Genomic DNA, 15,408 nt, shown 5'->3' on the forward strand with positions numbered 1-15,408 from the left:
GAGACACACCTGTGAATACTACATGCAATATATCTAATTATGCTCTTGTAATTAGGCACTTCAAATCAGTGAAGGTTGTCAGAATAAATATTGGTGTACTGTCCAGGGGAAAGGAAGGTTCCCTTGAGGAAACATGCACAATAGAGTGTTTTGTTGAGCACAGGGTGTTACTTGAACACATTGGAACCTACTGCACCATATTCTGTTTGTGGGTTCTCTACTGCCACAGGCGCTGATCCGTTTTTCTTTGTGACATTTTGTGTACAGTTGGGAGACTGTGGAAGGATTGGCAAGAGGAATTAAGCCTAAAGGACTAGCTAACTTTCTTTTCCTGTTTTTTTATGATTTTGTATTTTGGTGCCTTTAATTGTACTCATTCATTTAAGATTTTCCAACATCCTGAAAATAAAGTTGTTTGTTCTATACTTGTATGATACCTGTATTGTATGTATTTATAGTACTGGTGTTTGGAAACTAGCAGTGCATATTTATCTGTCAATATTTTATGCTAAGAAAATTAAAATGAGAAATCTCCTTTTGTATATGCCTATTTCCGAAAAAGACTCTCTGTGGTAAGAAAGAAGTTAGCTAATAAAATGGTAAGCGCATCTGCTGAAATGTATGTATTAAATGGTAAACGAGCAATAATGACACATAGGGGCACATTTGGAAAGTGGAGCGTGGGGAGTTATACTTAGGGGCAAATTCACTAAGCCTCGACTGTTTTTTTACTTCGAATTCGACCTTCGATTCGAACGGTCGAGCAATCCTCCGATCAGGTGAATAGTCAAATTCGATAATCGAAGTGGACAAGTACGATTATCGAAGGATGTATTAGTTCGCCTATTCGACTATTCGACTCGACTCGAAGGATACCTTATTTATGAAATCTTCACCCGAAGTTTTATTTGTACCCCATCTTTGACCTACCGAAGTTGATTTTGGACTTCGACATTCGAAGATGATATGGTTCGAATCGAACGATCGAAGTAACCCATCTTCGCCTATTCGATTTACTTCGATTTTTTTTGCTGGTGCTCTCCACTGTTGTGGGTGTATAGTGACACCTAGGGATCACTTTATAAACTGTTAGAAACTGTTTTTTAGTTGTGGCTGCACTAGAGGTTTGGGGAATTACATTAAAATAAATACTGACACCAGAAACATGTTTGTTTTGGCATCTATCAGAATCTAAGCTAAGATTTTCAAGTATCAATGGCTTAAAACATAATTTTTGATTTATATTTTTTTACAACATCAATTCAAATATTAATTGGCCCTATCTATCCTTACGCTTCACTAAATGGTTAAATGTTTCCAAGCTGCATGGAATGCTGGGAAACACTGGCTTACTTATAAAAACCCCCCCACCAGATGCCATTTGAGTAAGAAAGTTTCAAAAAATGGAATTTTTGGTAGCCGCCATTTTGGAGGCAGAAGAGCAGGATGAGGAGCAGGAACAGCTTGTCCCTGCTAGGATCAGGCAGCCTCGTCACTTCAGGAGACCTGTACTTTGTTTGGACGAGTTGTCTGATGGTGAGGTTGTGAGGATGTTCCGCCTGAGTCGTGCCGCCATAGTGCAGGTTTATGGTCTCATCAGTGAGGCCATTGAACCTGTGACGGCACGGTCTCAGGCAGTGCCTGGGATGTGCAAGCTGCTTGCAGTTTTGCATTTCCTGGGCACTGGCAGTTTCCAGCAGGTTTCTTCACGCCTCATTGGCATGAGCCAGCCCACCTTTAGCAGGATACTAACACAAGTGCTCAGGGCACTACTGCAGCACTCGCGAAGGCTCATTTCCTTCCCCTCAACTCAGGCAGAGTGGATAAGATTAAAACAGGATTTTTTCCTAATTGGCCAATTTCCAAATTGCCTAGGAGCCATTGATTGCACTCATGTTGCGCTCACACCACCTCGCCATCAGCAGGAGCGCTACCGAAATCGTAAGCGCTCCCATTCCATCAATGTGCAGGTGGTGTGTGATTCCAACATGCGCATCATGAGTGTGAGATCTGGCTTTCCTGGAAGTGTCCATGATGCCACTATCCTGCGTCAGTCAGCTCTCCATGGCCTCTTTACCCGAGGAGAAATGCCGGACGGCTGGCTTGTGGGTAAGTTATATTTGCAATTTCATACAAAGACACTTCAAATATTATTTTAAAGGTGATATGTATGTATTTTCCAGAAATGTTGCCCTATTTTCAGTCTGGCTACAATAGATGCACTATGCATCTTGGGACCTGTAGTTTAGTTCAATCAGCTAACTTTGTTAGGGCTTTTAATTCTTGCCACCTGATTCAGTTTACAGGTGAGATGTGTTAAGTGGATGATTTCTTAATGGATCTGCACACACACAATTTTTGTGCCAGCAATGTTGTTTGGCTAACAAAAGGGGTAAAGTAAGTACCCCAACAGCAAAGAATTTGTGTGTAGATCTGTTTGTAAAGATTGTACTACTACACAATGGACATAACTACACCATTGGAATAGTCAACACAACAGACAACTGGAATCAATTACTATAATATATTTTGGTTTACATTTTTAGGAGACGCAGGATATGGACTTCTGCCTTGGTTGATGACCCCTGTGAGGTTTGCCCAAACACCTGCCCAACGTAGGTACAATCGTGCCCATCGGAAGACACGTAATATCATTGAGCGCCTCTTTGGGGTGCTCAAATCTCGCTTCCGATGCCTCTCAGTCACTGGGGGAGCTCTGCTTTATTCCCCCCAGAAGGTTTCACAAATCATCACTGTCTGTGCCATGCTGCATAATGTGGCAAGGCAGCATGGATTACCTGCAGACATTGATGATGACCTGGAACCTGAGATTGAGGGGTATGTTGCCAGACAGAGGGAAAACCAACCAGAGGGAAGAAGAGTGCGTGAAAGGCTCATCCGTGCCCACTTTTAGTTGTAAGTTGAACAAACCACACAAAAATAGTTAATTTGTACTACTTAAGACTTCTCAAGGGCCAAATAGTGGTACATATTTTTTTGGGCCCTATTCCTAAGTGCTTTTTTTGTGATTGTTTGCAATCTTGTGAGTTACCTTTCAAACCATGTTTTTACAATGTAAATCTGGTCATTTGCTTAACCTTTAGCCCTCTTTCACACGAGCATTTGAAGCTGCGCTCCCCTGCGTTCTGTTTTTGTGTTTAGCCCCAGCGGAGCACAGGAGTAGACGCATTCAGTTGTTTGAAATGGGACTGTACTCCACAAACACAAGAGAAATTTGGCATGTTGCGTCTCAATCTGTACAGCCCCATTGAAAACAACTGCATGCGTCTACTCCTGCGCTCCCCTGTAATGAGGTTTAGTAATGTCATGATCTAGATCAACTCAATAATGTCTGAAACCCATTAATTCCTAGGTCAGTTGTTTGGCCTTAATATGTTTGCCTTGTCATGAGTGTTATATGTCAGGTCTTTATAACCAATCTCAATTATTAGGCCTTATATGATTGTTGGGAAATGAAATTGTTTGGAATGGATATGTGGAAAGTAAACAATTTTTTATACTTTTCTTCCAAATGAACAGCCTGCTGATGGTGATGTGCTGACGTGCCCCTAGCAGTGAATGCTTTCCTGTAACATCTTATGCTGTAAGCAGAAAATGATGAGATGATAAACAAATTTCCATGTGTATACACATATTCAAGAGAAAGCATTATCTGTACTTGTCATTTCAGCTTTCTGGCCTCCTACTGTGTTATGGTTGTGGTTCATGTGTGTCGTACTCTACTTTATTATCTTGGTACTTGCCCACAGAGGATACAGACATGGACACTGACTGATTGGCCACGCCTCAAACTCCGTTATTCAGGTATTTAGGAATTACTCAGGGAATTTAAAAATATATTGCTAACAACTTACCATATTATTGATGTGACTTTGCAGCCTCTCCATGTGCAAACTTTTCCTGACCCACTAAATTGGACTCAACACAACCGACAGATGTGATGAACTGAAAGCTGTTTGGCTCATTTGAACCTGGGTGGAGTGACCTTTCAATAAAATATCAGTAAGTGGCAATGTTTGTTTAGCAATGACAGGCTTTTGTGTGGCTACTTAAATTAGTTTGGATTTGTGTTAATGCATTTTTCTTGTTTGATCCACAGGTATGGCTTCTTCTGTTTTCTTGCTTGAAATGACATTACCCATGTTACTATTTTGGACTAGCACCTTGTCAAAAAATAAAAAACAAACACACCCAGTAATGTTTTAGTGGCTTTACTGACACAATCTTGGTCAAAATCCAAAACAGTTGAACAACAATAAAAAGACAATATATATCAGTAGAAAGTTTGTTTCTTTGTTTTTGGAACATACAATAGTTATTTGAAAACCTTAAAATATGTACCTTAGCTGGAAGGCACAGGAGGAATTTGTTCTCAACATATATTTCAAAATATAGCAGCCCCTATAGACCACTAAAGGGCAAAAGCTTTACAAAGGTTTTACAAAGCATTTGTTGCATAACATTGCTAATGCACCCCAGGATTCATCATGACCAACTTTACATTAAACAGTATCCAAAAATTTGGCCCTGATAAGCTTGTATCAAAAACAATAATATAACAATCAATATGATGTACAACTAACACTTGTCAATATGACAATTTGGCCAGTTGAAAATCCACAATATGAGATTAGTGCTGGCCAGGTAGAGTGTTGGACACCCAACAATGCTTGATAGTGCAAAGTAACAACCATTTGTGCCTATAAGGCATATCATACACCTAGGACTTGCTATTGAATGAGCACAGGTGGAGGAGGAGGAGGAGGTAGTAGGCATTGGCACCTATTAGGAGTGCTGGGTAGCCAAAGTAGGCCAGAGGTAGGCCACATAACTTCTTGTGCAAAGTAACAACCATTTGTGCCTATAAGGCATATCATACACCTAGGACTTGCTATTGAATGAGCACAGGTGGAGGAGGAGGAGGAGGAGGAGGAGGTAGTAGGCATTGGCACCTATTAGGAGTGCTGGGTAGCCAAAGTAGGCCAGAGGTAGGCCACATAACTTCTTGTGCAAAGTAACAACCATTTGTGCCTATAAGGCATATCATACACCTAGGACTTGCTATTGAATGAGCACAGGTGGAGGAGGAGGAGGAGGTAGTAGGCGTTGGCACCTATTAGGAGTGCTGGGTAGCCAAAGTAGGCCAGAGGTAGGCCACATAACTTCTTGTGCAAAGTAACAACCATTTGTGCCTATAAGGCATATCATACACCTAGGACTTGCTATTGAATGAGCACAGGTGGAGGAGGAGGAGGAGGTAGTAGGCGTTGGCACCTATTAGGAGTGCTGGGTTTTCAAAGTAGGCCAGAGGTAGCATATGTTAACATATGTTATGTTTGAAGTAATTAGTGAAAAATACACAAGCAAAAGAGTAGTATTTCAATTCTTTGAGCCTTACATGTAACATTTTTGGCCCAAGTGAATGTTTTGGGAAACACTGCAGCATTACTATAGAAATATGTTAGAGCAAATGCACTTTGATGTTTGTAAGTGCTTTTCCAGATGTTATTGGAAAGGGTACCAATGGATGGTAGATATGGCACACCTTGGTGCTGATAACACCATAAATAGACAAATATGTTAGAGCAAATGCACTTTGATGTTTGTAAGTGCTTTTCCAGATGTTATTGGAAAGGGTGCCAATAGATCTTAAAATGGCACCCCTCAGTGAAGAAAATGCAGCATGGTCTAAAACAATGGGATGTGTTGTTTGGATGTCAGTCCCATTGCTGGGTAACGGACAAAGTCACACCTGAAGCGTGAATTGGGCGAAGTTCTTTGCCAGGATAAAATGGGCAAAGAGGCCAGTGTCAGTTTGAGAAGTGACACAGACTGGAGCTAGGGACGTTTGCGCTTATCCCCTCGGACAGGACCTTGTCCCCTTCCACGCCCCCTTCCTCTGCGCTGCTGAGGAGATGCAGGGGGTGGAGGGGGAGCAGCAGCAGGACCAGGGACTGGACCCTCAGCAGAACCCCGTGGTTGTTGACCCACTTCCCGAACAGCCGCCACCAGGTCCTGGATGCTTCTTTGGATGGTTTGCTCCATGCTCTGGAAGGTTTGCTCCATGCTCTGCATCCCATCATGGAAGCCGGCATGGATGCGAGCAAACCATCTTCGCATCCAGAGACTGTTGCGGCGTTGCTGTTGGATGAGAAGTTGCATAAGCCCCACATACTGCCCACGTCTCGCAGCCAGTTGCTGTGGTTGCTCCTGTGGTGGTCCCCCAATTGGTGCAGCAGCAGCAGGAGCTGCAGCACCTGCTTCAACAGCATCACCTACAACCAAAAACAAATATAAACATCGCTAAATTTATTGGACATGTGCATAACCCATAACAAAAAAACAAAGGTGGGAAAGGAAGCTCACAAAGATAATCTTAGAAGATAAATTGGTGTTGGGTGTTTCCATGTTTGGGTGTGGGGGGGGCTAAATCATTCCAATACTGGATTTGAAATGGAACATTAATGTGTATCTAGTCAAAATATATGTGTTTTTTGTTTGCCTTGTTTGTCATCAGCTGCAAGTTAAGGAGATAGTATGAGACACACAATGAGAGTGGTGATTGAACCTGGGAGAGGGGAGTGAAACTTGACAGAGGGGTGGTATAGGAGGTGGGAGCAAGAACAGAGAGGGAACCTGCAAGTGGAAAGGGAGACCCGAGAGACAGCATGGAGTGAGAAAACTACTATGAGGCATGAGGAGCCAGAGTAAATCTTGAGACGGTGGATGGCTTGGAGTGAGGGGGAGCAAGATGGACCATGTAGAAGGAAAAAGAAAAGTGTCGAGTCAACAGGTGAGAATGTAGGCTGAGCAGAGCCAATAGTCAAGGGCAGTCACAAAGACATCAGTAGGATTTTAAAGTGGGGCTGAGAGAGAGTGAAATAGTAGTAGCGCTGTATGGTGATTTCAGGCTGACAGTCAGAATGGGGGGGGCACAGGAAGAGGAAGGGAGAGATGCAGAGCCAGAGCAGCAGAACAATCTGATATAATTGACACTTTGGTCGCATAAGGAAATGGGCAAAATGTATATTCTATCCAAAATCTGTCTTTAACAACCTACTGCTTTTCATTAACACTGAAGAGGCACATAAGTAGGCTGCATAAGGGACTCAGTAAATGTTCTTTGCATCTTTGGGACACAGACAAATAAAGGAAGGGTTCTTACGTCTGGGGGGCACCACAGGTAGCACGGCTGGCGACTGGGCACGCCGGCGAGCTCGATGTTCTGTAATGTGAAATTGGACATTAGTAATGTTGCAAACAATTTGAGGAAGCAACTACATTGGCCACAAACACAAACATGTCTGTACCTTGAGCTTGTGGGGCTCTAGGGCTCTCTGCAGCCTCACCCTCTTCCTGGGGCTGCTGAGGATCAAGGTCCTGGTCCTGGTCACTGTCCGTGGGTTGTGGCACTGTCCGCGGTGGTGCTGCAATTGTTAAGAAAAGTGCCAAAAAAATTTGTCAGTCATAAGCTACTACAATTGTACTTGTTTATTAGGCTGATGGACAAACCTACAACATGTTTCTAAAATATTTAAGTTAGCCTTTAAAATAATAACTGAAATGTAATGGGGGAGGAAACGATATGTTTTAAGTCCAAGTGGAGTCTATCAGGGCACTGCAAGGGAGATGCTAAGGTTGAAAAGTTAAATACATTACACAAAGGCCCTGTTTGCAATGATGTGAGAAGCACAGAATGTAATAAGTGACAATACAGCTGCTGTAGGCTCTACATATGTTGCTTCACACTTTTACACACTGAAGTTAAAGGGTTTGTTAACCTTAAAGTAATGTTTTCCTCTGGTACCCAATATTCTGTTTTTTTTTATATAAGCTCTACAGTAGACGATTTTGAAAAAGTGGTTGCTAGGATGTAAATTACCATAGCAACCATATATTCCTAGAAATCACAGACTGGAATAGAATGATATGACTGTCGAAAATGATAACATAACATAGTTCAAAAGTTAACTTCAAGCTCAACAACCCTTTTAATCCACTTTATAAACATTTCTGTTCTAGTAGGGAAATGGTTAATAAACGTTTGCCTTTTTGGCAATGTTACAGCTGCACGTAATTAACTACTACAAAAACAAACAAGAATCCTGGAAACATAAAATCCTCTAATGACAAACAGGAGCAATATTTAAGGAAAGAAGCTAAATGACAAAGGGGAAATGAGTTATTTAGGCAAATGATAAGAATGTGGATAAAAGCAGTAAGAATGTTGTGTATTAAAATGTACTTACTTCTCCAGTCTGTGTCATGTGAGCCTTCTAAACCTTCACACACCTCTCTGCCCATAATGGCCAGAAGCCGGCGTTCATAAGGCTGCAGCCTCAAAGATGGTAAAGGGCCACCGCCGGTCTTCTGGGCCTTTGCTCTCCTGGCAGCAAACTTCGCCCGCATCCAACGCTTCAGGTCACTGAAGCGCTTGTACACAGTGGTGTGATCTCTGTGTACAGCGCCTACAGCGTTGACTTTGTCCGTTACTAGCTGCCAGATTTTTTTGCGTCTGGCAGCATTGATGCAATGGGATCGACATCCAAATAACACATCCCATTGCACGATCACTTCATCAACCAGTGCTGCATTTTCTTCACTGGAAAATCTTCGCCCCATTCGCCCACTGGGGCCCTCATCGCCATCGTCCTCCTCCTCCTCCTCCTCCTCTGGCCTCCTCTGTGAGGCCGGTGTCTCTTCCTCCTCCTCTTGCCTCCTCCTGGCGGTCATCTCTGTAGTTCCAGCCCTGGCTGAGGTGCCGGACCTGCCACGTGTCTCCGATGTTGGGGGAGACACGTGGCGTGCCCTGGGGGAGGCCCTACTTCCCCTGGCTGGGGTGCGGGACCGACCACGTGTCTCCGATGTTGGGGGAGACACGTGGCGTGCCCTGGGGGAGGCCCTACTTCCCCTGGCTGGGGTGCGGGACCGACCACGTGTCCCCGATGTTGGGGGAGACACGTGGCGTGCCCTGGGGGAAGCCCTACTTCCCCTGGCTGGGGTGCGGGACCGACCACGTGTCCCCGATGTTGGGGGAGACACGTGGCGTGCCCTGGGGGAAGCCCTACTTCCCCTGGCTGGGGTGCGGGACCGACCACGTGTCTCCGATGTTGGGGGAGACACGTGGCGTGCCCTGGGGGAGGCCCTACTTCCCCTGCCTGGGGTGTAGGAACTGCCACGTGTCCCCGATGTTGGGGGAGACACGTGGCGTGCCCTGGGGGAGGCCCTACTTCCCCTGCCTGGGGTGTAGGAACTGCCACGTGTCCCCGATGTTGGGGGAGACACGTGGCGTGCCCTGGGGGAGGCCCTACTTCTCCTGGCTGGGGTGCGGGACCGACCACGTGTCTCCGATGTTGGGGGAGACACGTGGCGTGCCCTGGGGGAGGCCCTACTTCCCCTGGCTGGGGTGCGGGACCGACCACGTGTCCCCGATGTTGGGGGAGACACGTGGCGTGCCCTGGGGGAAACCCTACTTCCCCTGGCTGGGGTGCGGGACCGACCACGTGTCCCCGATGTTGGGGGAGACACGTGGCGTGCCCTGGGGGAAGCCCTACTTCCCCTGGCTGGGGTGCGGGACCGACCACGTGTCCCCGATGTTGGGGGGGACACGTAGCGTGCCCTGGGGGAAGCCCTACTTCCCCTGCCTGGGGTGTAGGAACTGCCACGTGTCCCCGATGTTGGGGGAGACACGTGGCGTGCCCTGGGGGAGGCCCTACTTCCCCTGGCTGGGGTGCGGGACCGACCACGTGTCTCCGATGTTGGGGGAGACACGTGGCGTGAGCTGGGGGAGCTCATTGTCCTGGCACTCCCAGACCTCTCCCCTCCCCCTCTATGGGACCCTGACAGGCTCTCCTCCTCCACCTCAGCCCAGGAACCCCTCCCTCTAACACTCCAGCCCCTGTCCCCCTCTCTCCCCCTCCTCTGGTGACTTACATCCCACGTAGTGTGGGATGCAGCCACCCTGGGCACCTCTTCAGGGCTGGAACCACATTCGCCTTCCTCCTCCTCACTCCTTCTTCTCATTTTTCAAGCAGCTCTTTGGCAACCTCCTCCACCTAGCTCATCCAAATAGCAAGTGCGCATTAAGGGCGCCAATGCACCTAAAATGGCCTCCAGAGGACTTCCTGTTTGAAAAAAATGGCAGAAAGGAAGTGGGGCAATAAAAACTTCGAATCGATCGATTCGAATAGAAGTGTGGCAAAGGTTACCTTCGATCAGCTTCGACTATTCGATACGCACAAACCTTCACATCGTAGCATGGAATCGATCGATCGAATGATGGTTTCCTTCGATCGAAGACAGCCTTCGATAATCGTAGCATGCTAATTCGATGGTCGAATATCGAAGTTTTTACTATTCGATATTCGACCCTTGATGAATCGGCCCCTTACAGTTGTTAATAGGCATTGTATACAGAGATCTCAGTACAATACTGTTCTGTTTCATCCTATATTGCCAACTTCATTGTAAAGAAACATTGTATTTATAATAGCTGGCATATATATTTAATGTGTACCAGGAATATTCAACCAGGATAACGTTGCAGTAAAATTCTTTCATAATTCTTTTTAAAGGTCCATTTAATCATCAGCCATATGTCATAGCATTGCTAAATAAAGTGATGGAAGATGAATACACACTGGACCCACTGTCTTTTAAGCTGCTAACATATGAGTTAATATTTTTGGAGTTTTTAATTTTTTTCCTTTTTTTCTTCTAATTTGTTAAATTTACAATATTGTGAACAAGTTGTGTTATAATGGGACAGGTCTGCATAAAGATAATAAGATGAACTACATATAAATTAAAAGTTCTGTTATGGGTAGAAAATTTAACTTTTAACACAGAAATAGCAGCTTTTTTTTTTACAGGGTTAAAGTTAAAAAAGAGGGGGTCCCTAGTAAGTTGTACATATGTAAATTTTTATTTATATAGCACTATTTGTATACTTAGGGCTGCACATTTCAAACATTGCATTTATAGAACAATCCAGTGAAACTATCAAATAAATAGAATATATAGAAGATGGGAAGTGTCAAGTGTTAAAAGAACTGTATGGGTGGAAGCTAAAGTATAAGTGGGTGGGTAACTTACAGGCACAAATAGGAAGGTAATACGTATTACCACTTACAGCTGTTAAGGCATTGGCTTATGGTACCAAGTTTGGATAAGATGTTGTGCGTGTGCCCCAAGAGTTAGGCTTTGATTTTTAATTGGAAGATTTTCTCAAGGAGGAAAAAATAAAGGTTTATAGTAGGAGACAGCAGTGGATATTAGTGGAGTAAAAAGATGGTGACTCTGTGACAATCATAGGAGACATCCAGTAGAGTATAGAGAAGATACAGTAAGGAGCAGAGAAGCAAATGGCTTTGAAATTATCAACACATTTATTAAGTATGGGGATTGACACAATTATTGAGCATGCCATCAGAAATAATCATAAAAGTAAAGGGGAGTGGAAAATGAGAAGCACAATTTTTAAGTTCAATCCAAGCTACAATTGATTTATACAGGAAGACAGCTAAACAGCTAAACAGCTGGGTCTGAATTTCTGGGGATGTTAAAAGATTGGATAAATAAATATGAATATTGTTTGCATAAAAAAATCTCTTTGTAAGAAAGGAAAGTCATAACAAAGAAAAACCTTTATGGTTTGGTGCATGTTGATGCTGAGGTTGGTAAGAAAAATCATTATTTAAAGGCATTCAAGGCAGCTGAGACAAGCTAAAATAGATATGGACAAGTTATGAAAATAGATATGAACTAAGAAACTAGCAAATGCAGGTTTCCTTCTTAATAGCCCCAGTTCTAATAACTATTGATGCATGGATGACGCAGGATGAAATTCAAAAGAGACTAGAACTTATAGGTCCAGGACCAGATGGTATTCATCCCAGGGTACTAAACAAGCTTAGCTCTATGATTGCAAAACATCTTCTACTTAATTTTTAGGATCCCTTAAGGTCATGGTGCAGAGAGATTGTGGAATTGTTAATAGGGATTCCCTATTCAAAAAAGTATACATGCTCAGCCTGAAAACTATAGGCCTACTAGTTTGACATCAGTTGTAGGAAAGTTTTGGAAGTGGTACGTAGGGATAAGACTCTTGTATACATTGAAAATCCCAATATTATGAGTTTGTGCCAGAACATGACAAGGTTTTATGTGTAAGAGATCTTGTCAGACTAATTTAATTGCCTTCTAAAAGGTTAGCAGGTACCTAGACTCATAGATTTTGCAAAAGCCTTTGATACAGTACCACACAGAAAGTTACCAGATAAATTAAGGAATATTGGCCTGGCCACAAGGACATGTTAGTCAGTTAGAAGGAAGGATAATTGCCAAATATCTTACCATTAGCCATTATAATGTTACTATATTCATAGTTTCTCATTCTTATTAATGGGCAAAATACTGCATGGCAAATACAGTATATACACATTCGTGCCAGGTACAACTAATATAGCAACTCTCAACTATATTAAAGAAAACATTTTATGCCCCAGTAATCATTCACAACTTTTGCACAAAATATATCGAGTTTTTTTTTTTTTAATCCAAAATCATTTTTGGTAAACATCCATTTTAGCTATGACTCATTATGATTGGCCTCATTAAAGTGTGTCACTGGGTGACTCCTGTTTAGAGTTACAAATGTTCCCCTACTGTTATTTAACATGGGTTAACCTTGGATGTTTGAACCACATGCACATACACAAAATTCACATTTTAGATCACATTCTCTGTGTCCCAGAAGGCATAGGAGCAGATTTACTAAAGGAAGAAGCGAAAATTTACTAACTTACTAACTGGCGCAGGTGTAACTTCGCTAGCAAAGGAGATAGACTCTAGCAGTTCGCTTCGTTACGCCTGGTGAATTTGGCGCTCTGGTGGGGGGACGTAACTATGCAAATTCACTAAGATGCGGATTTTACTGAGCGTTACCTCTTGCACCATACTTGCCTTCGCCACCTAGTAGATAGGACTTCCTCAAAAAATAGTTGAAAATTTTTCTAAGTCCCAAAAAACACTAGCGACTTTTCATTTTTCAGGGCTGCAAAAGATCGTAACATTTTTTCTGGGTTACTGCCTTCCCCCCTACATTTCCTAACATATGGCTCATAAACTATACACTGGGCTCATGTGTAGGGCAATATAACAACTCTATTTTATTTTATTAAGGTTTTTCTGGGCTTGTGTACCTATATTTGCTGCAAAATATACGTCCATTGAACTTTAACTTCCCGCTGTATGCAAATTAGGCAACGCTAACGCAATTCCGTTTCGCTTGCCACAGTAATGCTAGCGCTTCTTTGCCAGCATTCGATTCCTGGACACAACTTTGGATTTTAGTGAATTAGCATTGTCCTGGTGAATCTACGCCTGGCGAAGTGTTGCGATGTGAGCGAAGCCGTCGCTGGCAAATTTTCAGAGGTTAGTGAATTTGCCCCATGGTATCTTGCATTGTAAAAGGAGAGGTAGTAAGACACCAAGCACAAGGAATGCCTAAAACTAAGACAGTATGCTGTCTGTGGCACCAATAGCATTGTCTATCTACTGAAATGCCTTTCTGGTACAGGGTATGCCAATGAAACATCCAGGGCAATTAAAACCCTGTATCAAAGAACATTGGGGCACCCATTGTCACAAATTTGTTGACACACTTTAATGAGTTCAGCCAAAATTAGACATAGCTAAAATGTATGACCTTAGAAGTCATGATACCCCTACAAAGAGATGGAAACGAGACAATGATTACAGATATTTTAAATAAAATAAAAAGTTGATACAGTGGGCCAGATTGAATTCAGTGAGAAAAATGTATCTTACGGTTTATGACATGAAAACTCATGGACCAGATTCAATTAGAGGAGAAAAAAACTTTTTAAAACTCAGCTGCAGTGTTTTCCCCATAGATTTCAATAGAGTTTTCACATGATAAACAGTGGGATAAGCTTCTTCTCACTAAATTGAATCTGGCCCATTATGTCCGAAAGGTATGAATGATTACTGAAGCATGACTTGTTTTTTTAATATATATATATATATATATATATATATATATATATATATATATATATATATATATATATATATATATATATATATATATATATATTGTATCTGACACAAATGTTTATCTATTTCAGATAAATTATGTTACCTATTAAAAAAGAAATCAAAATAAAAAATTGTAACATTATAGTGCTTTTAAGTATATAATGGGACACTATTGGCACATGGACACTAGAATCACAATAAGGGGCTAATTTACTACGGTTTAAATGCAAATTTTCGAGTTGTTTTTTAGGTCAAAACTCACAATATCGAATTTAAAATCACCAACTCAAATTTGAATTTGAATCCGAGATTTACCATCCCCCTCCCCTGGAAGTAACTCGAATTCGATAGGTCACCACCAAAACCCTGTCGAGTTCATGTAGAAGTCAATGGCAAAGGTCAACTGATTTGAAGAAGTTAAAAGCCTTAAAAACTCAATTTGAATTGCGTTCTAATTTCATTCAAATTCAATTCGAGTTTTCGGTTTGGTAACATTCATTTTAATTTTATACGTTTTCGTTTTTTGTTAAATAAGATACCATTCGAGTTTTGAGGTCATTCGAGTTCATTTGAGGTAAAAAAAAACCTCTAACTTCGACCTTTGATAAATAACCCCCTAAGTGTCATGAACTTAATTTTAATAACTCATCCTTTAAACTGTGTCCCCCTTCACCTTGCTTCCTATTGCAGTTTTACAGGGCTAAAATTTTGCTCATCCTAGTGTCAGTGTCTACTAAATCTAATATAATAGATAAAATATTCTCTTCTATAATTTGAGGACACTTTATCAGAGGTGAACTCTGTTTTCACATTTTTCTTCAAACTGCCCTCACAATCCCTGAACAGAGGGTTGTGGAGTTTCCCCCTGGCAAACTGACAAAAACTTTATTTTCACTCTGTCTTAAACATATTTAGTTCTTATTGCGTTCTTTCTTTCAGCGTATAACAATGCAATCCTGTATTATTTTCTCATTTCAATTTTTTTTCCTTTTCTCTTATATTTGGTTGTTGAAAACAATAGGAAAATTCTCTCTCTCTCTTACTGGTGAGATCTGCATTAATTTGATTTTGTTGACCTTGATAGGGACTATAAACCCCACCGAGGTAGACGCATACATAGTTAAGTGATCATATTTTGCAGAATGCTGGTCCAATATAAATTAAAAATATTTTCATTCCCTCATAAGAACCTTTTTATAGCCACTAAACAGCAATTAATTAACCAGAAGGACATGAACTTAAGAATGCCACTCCTGAATTGTTTCTTGTATTTAAACATGCTATTTATAACCTTAATATAGAAAATTATTTTTTCTATAGTGTTTT

General features: G+C 42.0%; 1 protein-coding gene and 1 long non-coding RNA gene across 2 annotated transcripts; one reads left to right on the plus strand and one right to left on the minus strand.

Moving 5' to 3' along the window:
- Positions 1 to 2,088: 2,088 nt before the first annotated feature.
- Positions 2,089 to 4,189, plus strand: LOC121400036. Its single transcript, XR_005965499.1, has 5 exons — positions 2,089 to 2,916; positions 3,541 to 3,604; positions 3,692 to 3,825; positions 3,900 to 4,023; positions 4,121 to 4,189. It is a non-coding gene; the product is annotated as an uncharacterized LOC121400036 (long non-coding RNA).
- A 1,670-nt stretch (positions 4,190 to 5,859) lies between these two features.
- LOC121399732 (myb-related transcription factor, partner of profilin-like) lies at positions 5,860 to 8,885 on the minus strand. Its single transcript, XM_041581288.1, has 4 exons — positions 8,271 to 8,885; positions 7,332 to 7,448; positions 7,187 to 7,246; positions 5,860 to 6,296 (listed from the first exon to the last, which is right to left on the minus strand). The coding sequence occupies exons 1-4, from the start codon at positions 8,752 to 8,754 to the stop codon at positions 5,860 to 5,862; spliced, it is 1,098 nt and encodes a 365-aa protein (XP_041437222.1). The 5' UTR covers positions 8,755 to 8,885.
- Between the last annotated feature and the right edge of the window lie 6,523 nt (positions 8,886 to 15,408).

This window comes from Xenopus laevis, chromosome 2L (genome assembly GCF_017654675.1).
Source record: "Xenopus laevis strain J_2021 chromosome 2L, Xenopus_laevis_v10.1, whole genome shotgun sequence".
In the NCBI taxonomy this organism is placed as follows: domain Eukaryota; kingdom Metazoa; phylum Chordata; class Amphibia; order Anura; family Pipidae; genus Xenopus; species Xenopus laevis.

Bases quoted from the DNA above. Each gene is read 5' to 3' on its own strand.
- LOC121399732 (XM_041581288.1), bottom strand. From the start codon at position 8,754: ATGACCGCCAGGAGGAGGCAAGAGGAGGAGGAAGAGACACCGGCCTCA. The intron at 7,449-8,270 runs GTAAGTACATTT...TAACAATTGCAG, and splicing joins ACATGACACAGACTGGAGAA to CACCACCGCGGACAGTGCCA. The intron at 6,297-7,186 runs GTAAGAACCCTT...TTTTGGTTGTAG, and splicing joins ACCTGTGGTGCCCCCCAGAC to GTGATGCTGTTGAAGCAGGT.